At 38.3% G+C, this 22,868-nt stretch overlaps 1 protein-coding gene across 1 annotated transcript; it reads right to left on the minus strand.

Annotated features, from left to right (window-relative positions):
- Positions 1-6: 6 nt before the first annotated feature.
- Positions 7-22,823, minus strand: LOC107560924 (partitioning defective 6 homolog beta-like). Its single transcript, XM_016245225.1, has 3 exons — positions 22,478-22,823; positions 20,102-20,324; positions 7-2,372 (listed from the first exon to the last, which is right to left on the minus strand). Exons 1-3 carry the CDS (start codon positions 22,538-22,540, stop codon positions 1,513-1,515), a joined length of 1,146 nt encoding a protein of 381 aa, XP_016100711.1. The 5' UTR covers positions 22,541-22,823; the 3' UTR covers positions 7-1,512.
- Between the last annotated feature and the right edge of the window lie 45 nt (positions 22,824-22,868).

Here is a 22,868-nt window from a genome sequence, read left to right on the forward strand (position 1 = left end):
GGTTTGGCTGGTACTCTGCTGACATGCACAAAAAAAGAAAAACAAATTATTATTTTTTTAAACCTTTACATACAAAGAGGGGAAGATACTGAATATTTTGCTATATATTCAATATTCGTAGTAATTTACTACAAATTAAGGGTTGTTTTCTCCATAATTCGACTGCAACACTTATTGTTAAGAGGTAACACTTTAAAATAAGGTTCAATTTGTTAACATTAAATAATGAGTTATGTGTCATGAACCAAAAATGAACCATTTTTACAGCTTTTCTTAATCCTGGTTAATGCTGATTCATACATATACTATTGTTCATGACTCATGATACATTATCAAATGTTTATTTAAACTTTAAACTTATAAATATTAGAGTATGCAGAAATGAACTTTAACATAGATCATGTAAAAATATTATTAATAGTTAGTTAAGATACCTAATGCATTAAATGTACTGTTATAGTTCACCCCAAAAAAAATTTAAATTCTGTCATCGTTTACTCACCACCACGTTCCCAACCGGAACTCTCCATGTATGGAAATATCTGCTTTTATGCTCCACAGAAGAAAGAAAGTTATAAAATGACACAAGATCTGAGTAAATGATGACAGAATTTTCATTTTTGGCTGATCTATCTAATGTTAACAAGCTGAACCATAGTGAAAAGTGTCACGGTAGAGACGCTCTTCATAAATGAAACTACCAAGTGTCCACATCAGAGGGCTCCCTTGAAACATTATTGATAATTATGTATTCCAAAACCCCAGACAGGGTTGTCAAGTAAAGATCAATGGGTAAAATAAACCACAGGTAGCAAAGAGATAGCCCTTGTCATAAAGAAATATAAGTGATACCAATAAAACATATCAGTATGAAAAATGTGATATTAATCATTTGTCTTTTTGGCTATGATTAAAAACTTCTGAGATAATAAAAGACATCTGTATCTTAACCGAGGCAGCAGTCTACAACTGTCCATTCACATGAAAATATCTCCTAAACATTCACTCAAGCCCGACAAAGGTTCACGATTCCCTTGAATACCACAAAGAATGAGCTGAGAGTGTTAGTGTTGCAGACGGGAATGGATGAAGAGCTTATTTCAGTTCCTTCTGAAGTTCTGCAGCTCAGACAGACTCAGTTACCATGGTAACGCAGAGGATGGGTAAAATCCATTGTATTTTGTTCTCTGATAACACTAGAGCCTCGTGGCTATGAAAGGAGTGGTTGTCAAAGTAAAAAAGGATTGTCATGACTCATACGGTGCCGTCTGCATTCATTCAATCGCACTGACTCAGGAAGTTCATTATTACTCAAGAAGCAGCTATCTTTGGTGCTGTGCTGCTCTCCACGGGTTTGATGATGAGAACTACTTGGTCCTGTTGTTATAGAGAAGTGCTGTAAGGTGCTGTGGTGACTGGCCTTCTCTTTTGGTCCTGGACATGCATTTTTAGTCCTATGGCACACAAGAGTATGTATTGGCATGTGTGTGTGATTATATGTTGTGTGTGTCTTTACAGTGTAATGACTGTGCCCTCCTCCTCTAGATTTCGCCCTTCTAATACCCCGTCACGGGCATTCAGAGACCCCGCGCTCGCGCTGCTTGCCATGGTACCATTTGAGGGGCGGAGGTCGAGGTGGGGCTCGTATCTGGGCAAGGCGGGCATGCTGGTGCTGGATGTTGCCCGCGCCCCTGCCTGCGGAATAAGTTTAGCCCCTCCGTCCGCCTCCATCACCAGATCCTCCTCCTCCTCGCTCTCCTCGTCCGGTTCATAGTTCTGGATAATATGGGACGGGGTCATCGCCATCGAACCCAGTGTCGAGTAACCATAAAAACTGGTGTTGCTGTCAGAAGATCGTCCTGAGCTGCCGCCTCCGCTGCTGCGTACCACGTTATTGCGCTGATTGGCCGGTTTGACGGTTATAATGAGGTTGTGGCTGTTAGCGATCATCATGTCCGTTACTTGGTCCAAAGACTTTCTGCTCACCTCGATGCCATTGACTTCGAGCACCTCGTCGTTGACGGCCAGCAGTCCCGTGCTCTCCGCCAGGCCTCCGGGGACCATGCGGGAGATGAAGATGCCCGGGACCTTTTCCAGGCCTTGGGGTGTAACGCGCACGCTGGAACCATCACGGATGTAGAAGCCCAGTGGTTTCTCTTGACCGTGTTTGTAGAGGCGGACACGGCGGTGCGTCTCTGGAAGGATGTCCACGTCGATGATCGAGGATACTGGCCGGAAATCTTTGGGCAGGCTGATGATGATAGGAGGCTTCTTCTTGTTGGCATCCGGTCGAAGGAGGACCGCTGCGAGCGCCGCCGGGGTCTTCTTACGAGTCACAGTGTCCGTGCCGAATGCAGAGTAATCTGCCTCCTCTGCACAACAGGAAGAAGAAAGAAAAAGAGAATGTAAATATGTAACGTTTGTGTTAGACATTGCAACTTAAAGGAATATTGTGTTTAGTTTATTTAGTGATGGGTTGCGATGGTCAAATCATTCAACAACAACCACAAATTAAACAAACAATTTTTTGTATATATTTAATTTGTGCTTGTTCTTAAAATAAATTATAAACAAAGAAAAATAAACACCGGGGGAAAAACTAAACACAAAACAACTAAACAAAACAAAAATAAAATGGGTAATATAGTACAACAACTAAAAGTGTGGGCATTAACACTTTTCAGTAGCTTTGTAAATAAATGCCGTACAATATCAGCATATTTTTGTTAATGTGAACAACAGCTTACTCATTTTTAATTTAAATAATAAATGAAAATAATATAAACAACTTTTTTGTTTGTTTTACTTAAAACAAAACAAAACAAAATGGGTAATATAGGGCAATAACTAAAAGTGTCTAGACGCTTTTCAGTGGCTTGGTCAATGCAATTTATTATCAGCATTATTGTGCTTGTAAACATATATTTTCTGTGCATGTTCATTATTTTTTATTATTTATCACGTTCAAATTATTCTTTGTTTTTTTTTTGCTCTTGTTGGACTATTCCCACAGCTTTGTAAGGAGAGACCTGCAGGGTAGAGAATGCCTGCTTGTTAGTTTCCCTCCGCCCCTCAGCTAATGTGTAAACTACTGTAAACCCAAGCCTCCTTTCAACCTTGCTCTCTTTTTCTCTCAGCTGCCATTTATGAATTCCTCAGAGGCTTAATCACAGCCTGGACTTTCACCTGCAAGACATTCATACTCAAGATCAAAAAGGAGAATAGAGTAGGAAGGGAGAGAGGATATAAATGCATGTGAGTGATGCTCTCTCTGAAATGTCAGAGTTCAAAGCAGTACCATGTGTTTTTCTGAACTCCCATTAACCCGAATGAACAATGGTTAACCTGAGAGATGTAATTATTAACAAAAACCACCATGTTATAAGATTATAACTAACATTTCAATTATGTTATTTACTGATCTTTTGTATCAAGGGTTGTGATGTTTTTATGGATTTTTTTAATGCCATAAACCTGAATTGTATCTCTAAAATGAAAAGCATCTTTTTCCAATGTGTTTGTTTAACCAGGAACATGCGTCTGTGTGATCTAGCATGCAAACAGATTTCACGTCAGCCCAAATATAGTCAAAACACACACACACACACACATGACTGATTGTTGGTCAAAGGGCCCCACAGCCAGTTCCCACCAGAAAACTATCTGGATTGTCCTTGTGTTTTGTTTCAACATGAATATGCAGCCTGTGTTGAAATTTTAAAATAATTTGGCAACTTGCCTTCAGTACCTGCAGACATCATAAAAATGTCTTTCTGACCTAATAGAGCTGAGGTTTATTCACAAACATGCAGCATGCACACACACAAGTCTCAGCTATGCAAGTTTGGCTGGAGCGGTCGAGCATGTATGGAGGTCTGTTTTCATCTCCTCCAGAGTTCTTCTCCTCTCTTCCTTCCTTATCTGCTCCACTCTTCCATATTAAAGCCTAACAATGGCTTCATAGTGAGTGTTGAAGGGCAGCATGGGAAGTCCCTTAGGGCCACTCAAACGGGCACAAACTAGCTTTTCTGTTGGCTCAGAGATCGAGAGGAGAAAAAGTGAGAGGATGCAAAAAGCAGCTTACAATATATGGAAACCGCATCACATTAACGGACACACAAACCTCTATCATCTCACTTCCTGAACGCAGGACAGCTGGCTCTTTGTGAAACCTGACGCTACAGAAACCAGTCCAGTTGTAATGGCTCATTACAAACATGCTGGAGAAGGCCCACACACAAGCATACAGGCCAGGGCTGGGTTTTGACACAAATTTCACGATTTGATTCAATTCTCATTCACAAGCTTGCGATTCAATTCGATTACCAATTTGATTCGATTCGATTCAATATAGATTATTTTGGATATATATCAAGTACAGTACATGTCAAATTTTCTCAAGGGAAAAAAATCTCTCAACTAATGCTGTAAAATATACATGAGACTCAGTTGGTACATTACTATAATATTGGAAGTTAAAATTGACTGATTTGTTAAAATTACACTTAATAAAGTTTTTAAAATAATAAAGTTATAATTACATAATAATATTTCTACTTCAATTTGTTTTTTGTAAATATAAACATAATGGTGGCTGTCATAAAAACTTGATGGATTTATTCAAACATAAATTAAACATTGAAGAACAGTAAAATTGTATAATGAATATGTTATATGGTTCATATATTTAGCAAAATGCCCCTCTCCACAGTTTTTTATTTCTATCTGACTAATGAGTTTATGGTCACAGAATATGTTTTTCTGAGGTAAATGTAACGTTACGTGACTTTGTTTACAAGCCATTATATTGACGTATTTGCACGGCTGAAACACTGATTGAGCGATTACATGAGACAGAATACGGATTGTCAAGTTGTACTCTTTCTTTTAACTTACCTTCGGATGTTTAGTCTTGTTTATTTTGTGCTGAAACCGGTATTAATGTGGAGGAGATGATCGGTTCGCGTGCACCTCGTGCTGCCGCGTCTGTTGAATTGAGGCGCTACAGCGATCAGTCACTCCACATTAAACAGTGCCAAAATGACATTTATTGTTTGAATACTGCAATACAATGGACAGAATTTGAAATCTGAGACTTTGTTTCATATTAAAAGTACCAAATCACAATGCTTATTGCGATATATTGGATGGGAAGTGCCCTTCAACGTTCCGTCCACTAACTGAAAACATGCTAGAATAATCGATTCTTGCTATTTAATAATCAATATCATTCCGTAAAAATGAGAATCGATTAATATCAAGATATCAATATTTTTACCCAGCCTTAATACAGGCCTCTTTACACCCATATCATGCATTGGGCTCCTTACAATCATTAGAGGCAGATCAGGGGATATGAGGAGTTATTTCTGAATTATGGCCTGGAGCAATACAATGCAAATTTTTTTAAATCATGTATTTGTCGAATTAAGCATAATTACTATTATTTAAAATAACACACACACACATAAAATAATAAATAAAAAAAATATTAAGCAGCACATCAGTTTTTAACATTGATAAGAAAAGTTTCTTGCGCAGCAAATCAGCATATTATAATGATTTCTGAAGGATCGTGTGACACTGAAAACTGGAGTAATGATGCTGAAAATTCAGCTTTGCCATCACAGGAATAAATTACATTTTAAAATATATTCAAATAGAAAAGTTATTTTAAAGGGGTCATATGATGCTGCTAAAAAGAACATTATTTTGTGTATTTGTGTAATGAAATGTGTTTATGCGGTTTAAGGTTCAAAAAACTAATTATTTTCCACATACTGTACTTTATTGTTTCTCCTCTATGCCCCACCTTTCTGAAACGCCTCGATTTTTACAAAGATCGGTCTGAAAAGCGAGGTGTGCTCTGATTGGCCAGCTATCCAGTGCATTGTGACTGGCGAATACCTCAAGCGTGTGACGGAAATGTTTCGCCCCTTACCATACTGTGATGCCCTGTCCGGCCGGAGCGATGAGACAAAAACATTAAAACCCATTATAAACGAGGCATTTGTTGCATCCAGTGGGGACATAATTATGGATTATAATGACTTATACTGTCTTTTTACGCATTGCATCGCATGGCGTAAACATAAAACCATGTCTGCATTTGTGATTGGAGAAATGACAAACAACAAGCGCTACTCTACACTGCTCAAAACTCGCGTTTGAATCGTCAGTGGCAAATTCTTTAAATATAAAAAAACGTACTTACAGTCTGTGAGTCAGAACAGCCGGCATTGTAGTCTACTCTACCAGGATCAGGAAACAGTCCTCCATAAAATGTGCTGCACACATCTGAATATTTGGGTTGAACTGTTCTGGAACAGTGTTGTAAATACAACTTAACCACTGATTTCTAGTCGTGTCCTCTTTTGGAAGACCAAACAAAGTAGTTTCGCTTTCACAACGAAATACAGCATCACACACGGCGGCCTAGAGTGAGCGGAGGCCAGCGGATTCGACGAAGGAGCTTCCGGCGAGCTTGCGGCAACCACATGTGACGACCCCGGGCTGGACTCCGTTTCATTTACGGTGAAAGTCGATCCGGCGATCGACAGCGCGAAGTTGATGTATTTCCTCAGCGACCAGCACTGATCAGCTCCAGGCATGACGAAGCGGATATCGTCCTCTTTTGGAAAGCCAAGTAAAGTAGTTTCGCTTTCACAACGAAACACAGCGCCTTACATTACATATCTATTTTATGCACCAAGAGCTTGTAACACTTCAAAGAGAAAGGAGAAATTTTAATCGCATCATACGACCCCTTTAAATTGTAATAATATTTCACAATATTACAATTTTTACTGTATTTCTGATAAAAAATGTAGCCTTGATGAGCATAAGAGACTTCTTTCAAAAACATTTGGGAAAAAAAAATTCAGTAAAAAAATCTTAGACACCAAACTCCCTCTCTTTCTTTCTCTCTATATATATACTGTACATACACATATAATGTAATATTCTTTAATATGAGATTTCAGTTTGGTTTGGCAGTAAAATAGTGTGGATTTCTCTGTTGTGTGTTAATATGGCAGCATTAATGTGACACTGGCTTTATCTGATACTGTGGTCACCATTGACCGTGGCAGTGGAAGCACCTCACTTCCTGTCAAAGCAAAGGACAAGGACACCAGGATGCAGTCTGTGTGATCAGCACACCAGTGAGAGTCGTGTATGTGTGTGTGCGTGTGTGTGTGTGAGCTTAGTGAAATGCTGTCCCACCTTTGCTTAGATGATCAGTATCCCATTACACAGGGTCTTATAGTCTGCCCAAGGTCAGGTGACCTGTTTGTGTATTCTTAACTCTTCTGTGTTTTCAAGTAACTGATTAATGCCGACACTAAAATTAAAAATACTATTTTGTCTAAATAAAAAAAAAATACAACTGAGAACTAAAATCAGTCATTTTAAATGCTACAAGTGAATTTAGGCATCACAATGTTGTACTGTACAGTATGATAAATGGATATTAATTTTGAAATTTGCTAACGATTACATTTAACATTTATTAAATGTAAAAAATAGGGAAAAGGAGCATGAACAATTAAATATCCAGTATCTGCCAAAACTGAAAAAAATATCTAATTTCGCCAGATAATCATTATGCATATATTATATTGAATAAAATAGCTTTTTCTAGGCCCCTGATATTACTGATATTAAACAAACTGTGTCTGTAGATATAAAACAAAGTGTAAAACTAAATTGGTGCACCTTCGGTCACTTCAAAAAACTAAAGTTTCCACAGAATAAATAAAGAAAATAAGATTGTTCAAGAACCAGACTGAAATTTAAAACTCATGAGTATTTGTCTACATGACAACTAGTTTGATTATTCACTATTTATAATTAAGTATTCATGGTCAGTTCAGAGGTGCACATTCGTGAGAAGCATCCCACGAGGAGAGTGAAAACAATAGAGATGTCACACCGTGTCTCTGCTCACCGCAAACTGAGAGTGATGGACTCATCTCATCCAATATTCAGCAGGCCTTATGAAGGCCGTGATGGCTCATGTTTCACTTTTGTGAATGTCTCATTCAGGGTTTTTTTTTGCATGTGGCCACTGTGCTACTTTCTGTTTATGGTCTCGCTCCACAAAGCTGCTTGCAAAGAATCGAACACACAGATTATTCAGACGAGCAGCCGCTGACGGCATGACAGCATCTGTGGAAACATTTCTGCTTCTTTAAGGTTAAGTCCAGATGTCTCCCACATTGGGGAGTGTGTGCCATCCCGTTCCAGACACGGCACGATAGAGGAGAGGGGAGAAGAGAGGGTGGAGAGTGGGCTGTAATGAGCACTTATTAGGTCAGGGAGAGAGAACGAGAATGAAAGAGCGAGGGTTGATGTGTAAAAAACTTTTCAATACAGAAACTTTATGAGGTGCTGCTATTCTGGGCACACTGAGCACATACTTCTGTGATACAGCTAAGATAAAGTAAGACCGCTTCTGATAACAGAGGAAAAACGCAAAGTCTGCAAGCAACGTAACATGGGAAAAGCCCTTGAGAACAAGATACTTAGAGAAAATGTGGGAAAATAAGGTGCACGTTGTATGAAACTCACTCTGTGTATAGGAATCATTACAGCAGTTTCTAATTTAAGCAAAAATGGCAAGCCAATCAAATTGGCTATTATGTGTAAACAACTTTGAGCCGCCAACGCATCACCATCATACATTTCCTGTAAATTGTGAAACAGCAGTAGACCTGGATTGTCCGAAATCACATACTCTCTAAATAGGCAGGCTACTTGTTTTGTAAAAATTATGTTCTATATAGGGTGAATGTGCATAGTACGAATTTAATTTTGATGTACTACATTCGCCATGTTGTCACTGTCATGAGACCTACTAGCGCCAGTTGCATCAATTTAATGCCTTTGACAAATCCTCTCCTGTGGACTCATGGGACAAAATATCCATAGTAAAATATCCATTGGATGAGCACTTCACGTCTTCCTGGAAGTACAAGGTCATCTGGGTATTTATCGCCTACTGTTTTATAAATACTGTGGATTCGAACATATACTACTCATTTCACATGCTGTTTTTCACTTACTATATAGTAGGAAGTATGTGATTTAAGATGAGGCCTGGAGTCAAACATTAGCTCTTAAAGCTAAAATTTTTAAAGGGGACATCAGATGCAAAATTCACTTTTAGTTTGAACAGAAATATGTATTGGCAGTGTGTGGACACAACCACCCTATAATGGTAAAAATCCACCCAATGCTTTTTAAAAAAAATTTTTTTTTAAATCTTCAAAAATCATGAGCACTGTCTCAGACCAAGCCGTTCACAGATTCTTGGCAGAGTGACGTCACACAGGCCAAGGCCCCTCCCACAACGTAGCTGGGACATGCTGTCACTCAGTTTCCACAGTAAGGACCTTCCTGATACTGCCTTTGACTCTGTGAGGAATGTGAAGTGCACTGGTAAAGGTCAGAGTTCAGTTTGGAAGGTGTTTTACTGCTCTGAGGTTAATCATACACAGCAGAATCATAAAACACTAATGTCATCAGCATTTAAAACTTGTGACAGATGCAATAAAAAAAACACGAGTGTCTCAAAACCCTGCATTTAGTTGTGTGTTATCTAGTCATCTACTCCAAAAAAGCTGGTTTCTGAGTTGTATGAACAAACACATAACATACAGTAATGTTCAGAAGTTTGGGGTAAGTGTGTTTTTTTTAATGAAATTAATACTTGTGTTCAGCAAGGATGCATTAAAAGTGACAAAGACAATGTATGTAGAATCCTGAAAAAAAAGTTTCAGTTTCCACAAAAATATTAAGCAGCACAATTGTTTTCAACACTGATTATAAGAAATGTTTCTTCAGAATCAAATCAGCATATTAGAATGATTTCTAAAAGATCGTGTGACATTGAAGAGTGGAGTAATATCTAGCCTACATTTTTTTTAATTGCAATAATATTTTAAAATAATATTGTTTACTGTATTTTGGATTTTGAAATGCATGAAAGACTTCCTTCAAAAACATTTTAAAAATCTTACTGACCCCAAACTTTTGAACAGTAGTGTATATTGATACAAGGGTCTAATGTTTCTATACAATACTGTGAGAAAACTCAATATATGATGATATTGGCACCTCATCTACAAATTTCTATGAAGCACAAGAACATCTCAACACAGATTAACAACAAACAGTGTGTTTGTGAATGACTTGCTCTTTTATCCAAAACAGGACTAACCAGTGAACAGGTCTTTCACTAGTTTTTATTCAACAATAATGTAATAGCAGAGTGTTTTCCCACTAATAATACCTCCTTACCCTCCCACTGTTTTTCATCACCTCTTTCCTGGTCTGGTCTCTATGTTCACAGACTGCTCCATTCCTCACACACCCATGGGCAGCCCTCCTGTCCTGTCTAATCTAATCAGCAGAGGTGATCAGAGTCTGAACACATTCCACACAGTGCGACGCCTCCCCCAATCCTGCAGCTAACTGCCCCTACCCCCCCAGAAGTATAACCTCTTCCACCATGCAACACACCCTCCACCCCTCCTTCATCCCGCTCCGCTTCATTGACAACACCAGAGAGGCGCTGGCCCTCTCTAGGGCTGTCAATTTTTTTTTCAAATATTCGTCGGATTTAAAATAAAAATCCACATTTCCAATTCAATTTTAGGTGTGCATCAAGGCCAAAGTATACTTCGGCCATCCGCGCACCGTCCGCATTACATAATTTTCGTCATAAGGAGGGCTCGCGGACAGCCGCGCACCCCGTCCGCGTGGATGGTCCGCGTACAACAGCGCATGTGCGAGGGGAAAGTTGAGACAGAGCGCAAGTCAAGTAGGTGTTACTGCGCCTGTGTCGAGCTCGTCCGTCCGCACTCATCCACGGTTGAGTATACCTTGAAAGTTGTGCGGATGCGGCTGTGCGTGAGATGGAACGGAACGCAGAAAGTGAAGTATACCCGGGCCTTCAGGCAGCCTTATCAGTGGCACACGAAATGCGACGACGATGTAAGTGTCACTGAATTTTAATGCTTTTGTTAGAGAACAATCAATGCGGGGAAGATGTTGTTTACGTCAAACCCGAAACCAAGCTGTTATTTATCGCATTTTCTAGAGGGACATCTATCACCGTTGCACTCGCGTCTCGCAGAAGAGTGCCACATGTTTAGAAAGCTACGTAAAATTTATGCAAGTTCAATTTTAAAAAAACATGTCTCAAGACTTTATGGCGGTTTTCTCCATCCCACTGCATCTCAAGATTTTAAATGAAGAAAGTACTCTTTGTGATTGGTTTTCGGTCCTTTGTATTAAACTATACATATAATTGTTTAAGCAACTTTATTAATTATATATGGTTTATTAGCATTATTTTAAACATTATGCAAAGATAGTCATGTTATTTTGTTATGCTTTGAAGAAACGTGCATAATATTTTGCATGATGTGCCCTCAGGAGAGAAGCCAACAGCTTTTTTTCCCCCAACTGAAATTATGCCTTTTAAACTCGAATATAATTCGAAAACATTGATATTTAAGTAAAAAATTTTTATTTAATTTTTCTGCCATTTTGACAGCCCTCTCTACCCAGGCATGATGACATAACAGTGTCCCAGTGCTTCTCTGCATCAGCGTGACATTCCATGACCCTGGAATTCCTCCCACTTATTAAAGCGGCTCCTCCTAAAACTGAAATCGCAATAAAAAATGCAGACGTCATAGGTGTCAATAAAACACAAACCCACCCCTGTGGCCTGATTCAGCTGATGACATGAATGGAAAAGTAAACAAATTTGTGGTTTCAGGAAAGAAAGGGGAGAGGAAAAGTGAAAGAGACGAGGTAAGAGTAGGCAGATTCCTAAAGCATATGTCACAGTGCTCTCTAGAAACTATTCCAGCTGCTTTCCTGAACCACACCTCTCAGACAGGTGAGGCCGGTAGGGAGGATTCCAGAGATACGCTGAGAAAACTATGAAAGGAATGGAAATGGTGTGTAATGAATGACACAATAAAATGAATCACAGGGCTATTATTAGGTGGAAGGATTAATTATAATGAACAAAAGACAGATCAATGATAATAATATTAGCTGACTCGTCAATTAATCTCAGCGGAATTCTCAACTACAGCCTCTTTCAAAAGATTTTGTAGTTTGATCTAAATGTTGAAGTTAGCAAGTCAAGTGCTCAAACTGAAACTCTGTTCAAAAGCTAGCAAGCTGTCAGCTTTCTACATAGGCAGCTTTCTTCTAAGGCAGCATCCGAACCGAAATGGAACTTCATAAGTGACAGATTTGGAACGCTGTACAGAGGCAGCAGGTCCACACGCCACACAAATAGGAATCCTAGTGTAACATGCAAAGGAGACTCGACTCGTTTAATGTTAGCATGTAACTAGGAGGAGAGGAACAACCCAATGTTTAGGGTGAACGCAAAATTTTTGGCATCTCCTACCAAAACAGATAAGTAGGAGGAGATCATCATTGGATGTCCTTTGGATATGATTATGACACCTATGCAACACACAGTTGTGTACCCCATGTTTGTTCCACTGGCTGCTAAGCTCATTTTACAGAAAAAACACTATAGTAAATAGAAAAAAAATGCTATAATAAAACTTGTTGACTTGTTAACTGTAAGCTACCTTAAAGTAAAAAAAAAATGTAAATGAATTAACATTGAATTATATGTCATTTTACTTTTAAATATTGTATAATTTATGTTTTTTGTAAGGATAAACTATGGATTACCATATAATGTACAGTGAAAAACAATAAAAGTGCAATCCCTGAACATCATATATATTATTTTTTAATTGTTTGTTTCTTCTTATTGTTATCAGTGCACACAACATCACAAGTGTATCACAACACGTTCATTATAGTGTTGTGTTACATTTAATTTAGTTAATGTTTAATGCATTATTTTAGTGTCATGAGTGTGCATGATCATTTGTCTGTCTGTATTTTGACTGTCTGTATTATAATGCCGGTTATCAGTACATCAAGCTGATCAATATCCCATCACATCACAATATCTGAAACACCGTCATCATGTTTTTTTCAGTGACTTTCTAAAAGTCACCACAGCTGCAGTTCTTTTTTACCCCAACTTTAATAGGATATTTTTACAGTGTAAGATCATAAAAACATGATCTTATAAAGAAATTCAGAAAAAACAGTCATAAAGGTCAATGTTTTGAAATTGAATAAATACGCTTTCCATTGATGTATGGTTTGTCAGGATAGGACAATATTTGGCTGAGATACAAAGTTGTATAGTATATTATTATTATATTATTAGTATATATGTATATATATATTGAAATAGTTCTATTTTAAATTCTGGAATCTGAGGGTGCAAAAAAAAATCTAAACATTGAGAAAATCGCCTTTAAAGTTGTCCAAATTAAGCAATGCATATTACTAATCAAAAATGAACTTTTGATGTATTTACGGTAGGAAATTTACAAAATATCTTCATGGAACATGTTCTTTACTTAAAGATCTGGTCTAGGGTCACAAATGAACTACTGAAAAACAAGTTGCTGCAATGATGCCATTGGGCAAAATTTGTATTTCAGAGGACAGTAATATTGTTTCGTACTTTCAAGAACCTTTCACATAAGGAGCGTTCCTATGGCACCTTAAAATGGTGTCTAGGGAGGCATCGCACAAGGTTTTGGAACAGAGGTTATTTCCTAGACTGAGTGAATGTAGAGCACAGAGAATATTGAGCAAAGACCCAATATTATGACACAGCAGCGACTGAGCAGGATGTCTGATCAGGAAATCACATGATGCAAATAGACACACGGGTGCCAACACCCCTTAAGCCAGCAAACACGTATCCACAACAGCTCCACAAACACCAGTGAGGTTGGGGGGATGGCACACTCCGTATTCAGATACAACTTTCCCATTTTCACTGGTTCATTCTTAATTACAATTGGTCTCCCACAATCGTGAATATGTGGTATCTATCCCATCATGCTACAATCACCACTCAAGAATCCCTCATCATTAACCCCATTCAGCTAAAGCTCTTCACTGCTTCCATGGCAACAGGTAAACAAACAAGCATGGGATTGGCGCATTGTGGTCATCCTGATGTTGTCTGAAAAAGCATGTACGTCTGCATTGGGATGGGACGCCTATTGAAACACAAATCCTCATTTAGAGTGTTTAGATGTACATTCGCACCCTACAAAACATCCTCATTAAAGATCCAGTAAGCTGAGCTCAAGTCAAGCCACTTGAATATGCAAAACAGGCTACGACAGAACAAAACCCAAAATTCCAAACACAAACCACAGATGAGGCGGTGCACCGCTCAAGAATGCCTCAGACCCCCCCATCCCCCACATGAACTCCAACCACAGCGAAGGCTATCTTAACCCAGATCACTGAATGTGTGCCATTCAAATGACAGCAAGATGCTGCACAAAAGATTTCAGTTGGTTTGACGGCCTTAGTACTGCGCACCTTGCTGTGATTTCAAACACAGATCCAACTCACACATAGACATTTTTATGTGTGTGTGCGCGCTGGCTTCCATCAAAGTGCACAAAACTCTCTGGATCTAATGTGAGTGATACGTGATGGAAATCTTCAAAAGAAAATACTTTAGGCTCTGTTCTGAAACCTGGTGAGATGCCTACTTAGACAGCATTTTAATGCATCACAACACTACAAACACAAAGCCTGTTCCAAAAGGTAGACTGCTTTCTAAAATACACTGTTTAGGCCAAATTAAAATGCTACATTCCCATTATTCTTCACAGTAAAGGCAATCATGAAGAATGCATTGTGACTCCATACAAAAAAAAAATTTCCACGATGACAGAAAAGTACCAAAAAATCTACTTATAATATGCTATTTATTCAGTGACCCCCAATCATATCATTATAAAGCCCTGCAATACCAAGAGATGAGCAAAGAAAGCAACCCCCTCCCTCAGCTGATCCAGAGCTTCAGTCCTGATGCTTCACTAACATCTACTGATGCTCTGAATCACAACAACACTAAAAACATCAGATTACTGCTCAAATTAAACAGATTCAAACAGTGATTACATCACTCATGGGCAAACCAAAACACAACAACAGAGTAAAACGCAATGCTATTTGGCCCTATAAAGTAAGAGTACAGTATGGCAGAGTATCTGTACACAGTGTCAGATAAGAAACTGAGAAGCACGTTGACCAGATACAGACTCAGCGGACACAAGCTGATGATAGAGACGGACAGACACAGAAAAACACGGCTGCCACCGGTTCACACTGTGATCTGAATCAGACGGAAACAGAACTGCACTTAACAGAATGCCCCAAATACACAGATATACGGACAGTGTTCTATGATAAAACACAGCACATCCATTAGACATTTAAAACTCTTTCAAACCAGGAGAAACTGCTGTATCTGTTAGGAGAACACAAGAACTGATGTGTGTTAGCTGCTCAATATGTTTCTGCCTGTCACGATAGACGAGAAAACACTCAAACTGCCCTGATCTGATGTTTCCAGCACATGTAGATTATTATATTATGACATATTACTCTATTATATTACTTAGCTGTACATTTTGCTTCTGTAAACCTGTCTAATCCCTTATCTTATTTTATTTTTATAATATAATATTTTATATACTTACATACATTAGTAATTCATTTTGCACTACATGCTTAATACTTTTTATATATTATTATTATTACTATTATTATTCTTTTTCTTTCTGTTAATACATGTGTACTATTTGTAAGCAGCCCAGCGGCAATTACTTTGTCAATACAAATTTAATTTTTGTCATGCCAATAAAGCACACTTAAATTTAATTGAAAAATTTAAATTGAATGACTTCGATAACTATGAAGTTTGAAAATAATAATTTCTATGAGAATAGGGAAGTTCAAACCACAGAGGAACAAAGGCACAGAGGAACAATATTGTTAGAATACCTTTCAGAAAGATTGTCCAGCTGATAAATGATAAAAACACTGAGTGCCAATCAGAAACCAACCAGGTTCAAAGAGCTTGTGCATATTAAAGCACTTGTCATCCATTGGTATGGACAATTATATAGTTATCATTCTTGGTTTACTATGCTTAGATGATAGCATTCAACAGAATTTCCGTTAAAAGGGATAGTTCACCCAAAAAAGAAAAGTCTATCATCATGTGCTCACCATCAAGTTGTTACAAACCTGTATAAATTTCTTCCTTCTACTGAACACAAAATAAAATATTTTGAATAATGTGGGTAAAGAAAACAGTTAAGGGTCCCCACTGATTTCCATAGTATTTTTTTTACTTGCTATGGAAGTCAAAGGGGACCATCAATTGTTCTTCAAAATATCTTCTTTTGTGTGATCACAGAATTTTCTTTTTTTTTAACAACCACAAATCACCACAAAATATCTTGATTTTACCTGGACCTATTTATAGGATCCTTTTTTAGTCATGTTATTGCCTCAGAATGCCATTGTCTTATGAGCAGTGTAAAGCAAGTAAGGTTTTGAAACAGAAGTTTATGAATCTAATGAATCTATGTAGCATTTAGTGCTACATCAGATCTAGCCTTTGGAATACTGTCTGCTTACCCCCTACATCCACAGGCATGCATTCAAACGTAGTGCTGGGCCGATAAACGATATCATATCGAATCGTGATAAAAGTTGTCGATAACGATGATGAGCTCTGGACATTTTTACTCGATATGGATTGATCCAAGAGCCACACAACAGAAATATGCGACAACAGCCAATCAGCGTGCACGTGCACGTCACAGTACAGAGTCCATTTCCTACCTCGCTTTGCGAAGCAAACTCGACACGACGACAAAAAAAAATAAAAATGAGTGGAAGCGGCGACGAAAGTGAAACTAACCTATTAAGGCTAGTTAATTCGTGGCCATTACCCCCTATAGCCCTATTCGCACGGGATTAGTATTATCTGGGGACCTTGTGTGATTTTGAAATTACCCCCCCACATCTGAATTTCGTGTGGTGCATTCGCACGGGATAAGCAAAGCCTGTGATTTTACTCGAATTTACTGACTTATCTCCCGGATACCCGGATGTCAAGGCTTTGAGAGTCCCGTTCTATGGTCCAGATGGATTTAAAAAAAAGAAACTAATATAGTTTCGTGCGCTGTGTCATTTACATTTCACCAGGTTAAAATAATATCTCAAGCTTTGTGCTTGATTTATTTGTAACACATTAACCTCAAAACCTTCTCAGCTTTCTCTTTCTGCAAATTGTATGGTGTTAGCGATATGATGACAGCACCCAGAATACTATCAAACACTCCAACGCAGCTCCATTCTTTGCGAAAGATGGATAAAAAAGGCGCACAGCAAACAAAAAACTCGAAAAATTATATGCGACCCGCCAAACGGGACTAATATTATCACAGGATAAAGCTGGAAAATAATCTAAGGAACGTGAGATTTTTTGCCACTACCACCAACCTATGGTCAAGCCGGACATCCGAGCCATATATGAGCCTCACCATTCATTAAATTGACGAGGAGAGGGGTCTGCAATCAAGATGCTTGCAAACTGCATATTTTCCGGATGACCATACTGCGTTAATACTCTCTGCGGGTCTGAAGAATGCACTCGCATCTTGGGGCCTTAGCGAGGACCGCCAGGTGTGCATTACAACGGACAACGGTGCAAACATCGTCAAGGCTGTCTCACTTAAAAACTGGACCCGTCTGCAGTGTTTTGGTCACGGCTACATCTAGCCATTGGTAAGTTAAGCATGTAAAAAAGGTAAAGTTTTCAGTGCTAAAAACAGCATATTTATAAAATATCCTAATTGATTTCACAGCATTTAAGGCTATCACGTTTGACTGCATAATTTAGAAAATGCTGTCGTATTCACACTGCCCTAACAAACACCAACTTGCGTGTGGTTGTGTGCTGTAAAGGCACGGATAAATAAATAAATAAATGATCGTCTAGCCCTGCTTGACGCGATTTGATAAATATGCATATATATTAAGCATGTTAAATGCCGTTAATGTTTTAAAATGTAAGTAATGCATCTATTCCACAATAATAACGTGATAATTTCTCATAATTTGTTCAATTTTGATTCAGTTACGTTTCTGTTGGCATTGAAGTTGTCATTGCATGCTTAAGCCATTATGTCATTATGATTTGTGGGATAAAAAGACAGCCCTAGTGTGTGTGGTCTAAATGTAGTTTCTCGTTGATTGAAAATCTCATAACATTGTAATTTATCATCACAAAATACTTTTTATCATCACAAACAAGTACTTTTTATAATCATCTTTGCCTTTTAAAGATTCTAAACATGTGCCTATATTGTTTTCTTCATCATCAGAGGGGAGTATGAGAGACCAGAGAATCCAAAGAGCCATGGCTGTGTGCTTTTTCCTTCTCATGGAAAAAGAAACGAGAACTAGCGGTCACTCAAGCCCAAGAGGAGCTCAAGCTGCCAAAGTTGATCACAGAATCACCCACCAGGTGGGGGTCACGCCATGCCATGATAGCACGAGTGCTAGAGCAGGAGAAGGCAAAAGTTGCAAAAGTTTTATCAGCTGATAAAAAAACAAGGCACTTGGCTCCCTCATGGCAGGACATTGACATTCTGGAGTCTGTGTGCAAGGCTCTAAACCCACTTGCTGATTTCACTGATGCCCTTTCTGGTGAAGAATATGTGAGAGTGTCGTACCTGAAACCTATACTGCATCTTTTCAGTGAGGAGGTCTTTAAACCTGTAGCTGATGACTCAGAGCTCACCAAGACCATCAAGGTTTCTGTCATCAGCTATCTGAATGAGAAATATGACAACGCTGCCACTGATGATCTTCTGAGCGTAGCATCTCTTGTTGATCCTCGTTTTAAGACACGCTACATCAAAGATGACAAGGTTGAGGCTGTGAAATCCAGAGCCGTGGCTCAGATGCTGGATGAATGTCAGAGCACATCACAAGCTACTCCAGAATTTTTTTTTTTTTTAATAAACTATACTTTTAAAGTGTAATTTAATGAACCCTCAAATTTTTGTGGCTTCAGTCATTGTTGGGATACTCTTTTAAAGCTGGAAGCATTAACAACTTATATCGAAATATATATCGTTATCGTTCAATATGGGAAAAATTTATCGAGATTAAATTTTTGCCATATCGCCCAGCCCTAATTCAAAGAACTAAAACATACGTGACAAGATATAGGGTGAAGTTAAAAAGTGGGTGGGTCCTCATGTGCTTCCGTGTCACATATTCTGCCATAGCAACAGGTCACAGCATGGAGCTAGCGTCACCGTGTAATTGAAACGCAGGCCACACCGTGTTACACAGTGACCCCTCTAATCACCGCCTGACAAAGTGGCTTACCATCTACAGGTCATATGGCACACAGACACAGCTTAGAGTGGGGCACCCCACACCAAAAGCACACAACAACTGTGAACTGTCACCAGTTCAGAGTTCAGACCTTTAACTTTATATTGTTGCTTTCAAGTGAGCTCAGTCGAGGGTTCAAAGTCTCAAAGTCTTAAGACTTTTAACCCAAATTATGAAACACTTGGCCATATTAGTAAACGAAAAATGCATCAAGGGAGATCATGAAATAAACTAGGTCTTATGAAATGTCTTAAATATCATAATCGCACAGCTGTAATTAAACTGTAAGATACAGTATCAATAAAATGAGCAATCATTTGTTCACTTCAAACTGGAACATTAAACACAGCTGTTAGTAGAAACTTATCTGAATTTAGACTTAACCACACTAACTAGCAGCCATGTTACTGAACACAACTCACTTCCCCCAGGACTACATAACCTTTCACATTATAATCTGATATAACTGATATATAAACAAAAGCACCACTTCTGGTCTGACAGCTTCCTGAAGCAGCTATCGCTTCCACATGTGTTATCAGTCAAAACATTTGTGCATATTATATAACTACATATAAATTCTCACCATACAGATGGACAAATTAACTACAACTGTGAGTGTTGTGACCATAAGGAATGTAGAGGGTATTGTGTCACATAATACAAAGTGTGTAACATATGGTACACACTGAGCTGAACTTTGACCAATGACCCACTTCAAAAACACAATCCTCACCTTTCCGCTGCAAGAAGAGACGGAGCAGGGGCGCTGCCATGGAGATTGCTTTATGGTAGTTGTCATCGTTGTTGATTGGCAGTAGGTCCCCGTGGACATCGGCGTAACCCACAAGCAGATCGACGTTGGGGATCCGGTGCACATGCTGCAGCAAGCCATAAAACTCATCAAAGCGTCCCGGCTTGGACCGGTCCAAAGAGAAACGCCTGAATTCTGCTCCAAACTAACAACATGGAACAGACATCAGTACACAGCAAAACAAGACGAACTCAGCTTGTCTAAAACTATTACAAATCAGTTTCGTTAACTGAAATAAAGTTGAAATAAAATAAAATACAAATTGCCTATTAGATGAAAAACTTCAACTAAAAATCTTGCAAATTATAATGCCTTGGCAGGACAAAAGCACAAAATTACTAGCTAAAACTTGTACAAAAATGTATATTAAAACTGAAAATAAATGCCAAATCAAAATATTAACACGTAGTATACTTGTATAGTAAATAATACTAAAATAACAATGAAACAGACCAATTTAAATTTTTCACTGATAAATCTGGCTAAATATAAGTCGCATGGACTTTTTTTGCTTCATCTATAAAGCTTGAAAGTTCCAGTCACTATTCATTGTGCATGGAAAAAAGTAGGAATGCATTGATACTAAAATTGTGGATAAAACCTATATTTTAAACCGTATTTTAAAACAATATATTAAACCGTTATTTTCAGGTTTTCGCTGTCAACTGATAGACACCTGGTATTACAAATCTATACTAGTTTGTTAAAAAAAGGAAAATTAACACACACTGAAAACTGCTGACACATGCAAAACTCACTCCAACATGCACTCTTAAAGGAGTTTCCGGCAATCTCATTGGCTGGCGCTCACCTATTATCGTCCCTGTTTTGATTTCAGCAAATAAGTTTGAGCGAACGCACACAACCTGATTAATATTCATGAATTAATCCTTAGTGCGTTTTATATTGTTCTTATTAGTAGAATTTGTATCATTATTATCTTATCAGTATTTTTGTTCGTTTTTTCCCAATTTTTTATTACAGAAACACTGAATGACCAAAAAAGCACCACCACCAGTCCTAAGTTCAGTTAAAATGACTAATATGCATTCATACATGGTTATCAAGTTTTAATTCTAATTACTAAAGTTCTATGATTAAATAATACTTGATTATCATATTATAATGCATGGCTGACTGATGTTAAAGAGTGTACTTTCAGATATTTAAAAAAACTGCGCCATTTTACACACTTTAGCACTTATTCCTTTATACAAACTAGTATCTTTTTGTGTAAGCACTTTTTTTCAATTAATTGCACTTGTACCAATAGTAACTAGTATCCAATATATTAGTCAAAAGTATGTTCTCCTTTGCCAATAGTCTTTATTCTCTTGTTACTGGTGAACAAACTGCACGTTTTTCCACTGAATTCTATAGGGATCTGTGGTTCTGATATCAGTTATTCACACTTCCAACTAGCATCTAATCCAGTTTTACTAGTAACTATGCATTATTTATGAAGACATTTTCTTCTCAAAGTAGTATCCATTCCTGTTTTTCATTACATTTTTAAACTGAACTACAAAACAACCATACCAATTATTAAATGACAACACAGAAGTAATTATAAGCACTAAGATAAGACATATTAACAACTGGGATACTACTGTAGTGTCTCATACTGGCATAATCATTGGAGTCCATGAATAGCTACTAGTAAAACTGGAACAGGGACCAGCAAGAACTAGTACATACTAATCTGACATAAGCCACATATCCCAATAGATTTAGATGGAAAAACAGCAATTTGCTATCAGCAAATCTGTAATAAGTAATTGATAATTAGGATAGTGACTAGTAGCAAATAATAAGTGCTAGTATGCAATGAATAAGTATTAGCTTGCACTAAATTTATACTAGTCTCTATTGAGTTATTAGTAATTAAAAAAATAAGTAACATAAAAAAAAGATACTCGTTAGATTAAAATAACAACTTTTAAATTGCTTGCCATGGATTGGGAGATTGTGGTCAAACACACACTTACATAAGAACTCAAATAAAAACTTTTAGACATTATTTTTTACAATATAATAAACACCTGACAACATGAGATAAGAGAGCACCTGTCAAAACCTATGGTCCAAACACACAATCTCTCCCTAACAACACGGACACATTGTGTCCTCAGCATTAAAAGCAACGGTCGACTGAACTCACAAGGTTGACCAAACTTGCCAGGACAGTGTGAGTGTGCCTTAACACCCAAATGTACTGTTAAGTCTATTCCTACCACGAAGACTAGTCCGTTCTGTGACTGAACACTAATTAAAGTAATTGGCCCGCTGGCTACGCACCTTGCTCTTCACCTCCACGGCGTTCAGAGTTCGGTTGCTCGGCACTCGGTGGTTTTTGTTCATCTTTCGCTGACTGGACCCCGCCGCCGCAGAAACACACTTGCCCTCCCGCGGGCTGCGCTCATCCGCCTTCAGCTCGGTCCGTCCAAAACGGCTTTTCTCGGCTTAATCCAGTTAAAGGCGCGTATCTCGCGACAGCTCCGTGCCTTCGCTTGTGTTGTTATCGGAATCGAGTAGCAACGGCGACGCCTGTCAACTGAACGTGCTCTAAACTCTGCCCCAGTCCTGCCTCTCTCTCTCTCTCTCTCTCTCTCTCTCTCTCTCTCTCTCTCTCCCGCTCTCTCTCTCTCTCGCTCGCCCTCTCTCTCTCTCTCTCTCCCCCTCCCCCCCT

The sequence above is a fragment of the Sinocyclocheilus grahami genome, unplaced genomic scaffold (assembly GCF_001515645.1).
Source record: "Sinocyclocheilus grahami isolate Dianchi unplaced genomic scaffold, SAMN03320097.WGS_v1.1 scaffold747.1, whole genome shotgun sequence".
Taxonomy (NCBI): domain Eukaryota; kingdom Metazoa; phylum Chordata; class Actinopteri; order Cypriniformes; family Cyprinidae; genus Sinocyclocheilus; species Sinocyclocheilus grahami.

Excerpts from the sequence above, each read along its gene's own strand:
- LOC107560924 (XM_016245225.1), bottom strand. The coding sequence starts at position 22,540 with ATGAACAAAAACCACCGAGTGCCGAGCAACCGAACTCTGAACGCCGTG. Across the intron at positions 20,325-22,477 it reads CCGTGGAGGTGAAGAGCAAG|TTTGGAGCAGAATTCAGGCG; the intron begins GTGCGTAGCCAG and ends CCATGTTGTTAG. Across the intron at positions 2,373-20,101 it reads TCTCTTCTTGCAGCGGAAAG|AGGAGGCAGATTACTCTGCA; the intron begins GTGAGGATTGTG and ends CCTGTTGTGCAG.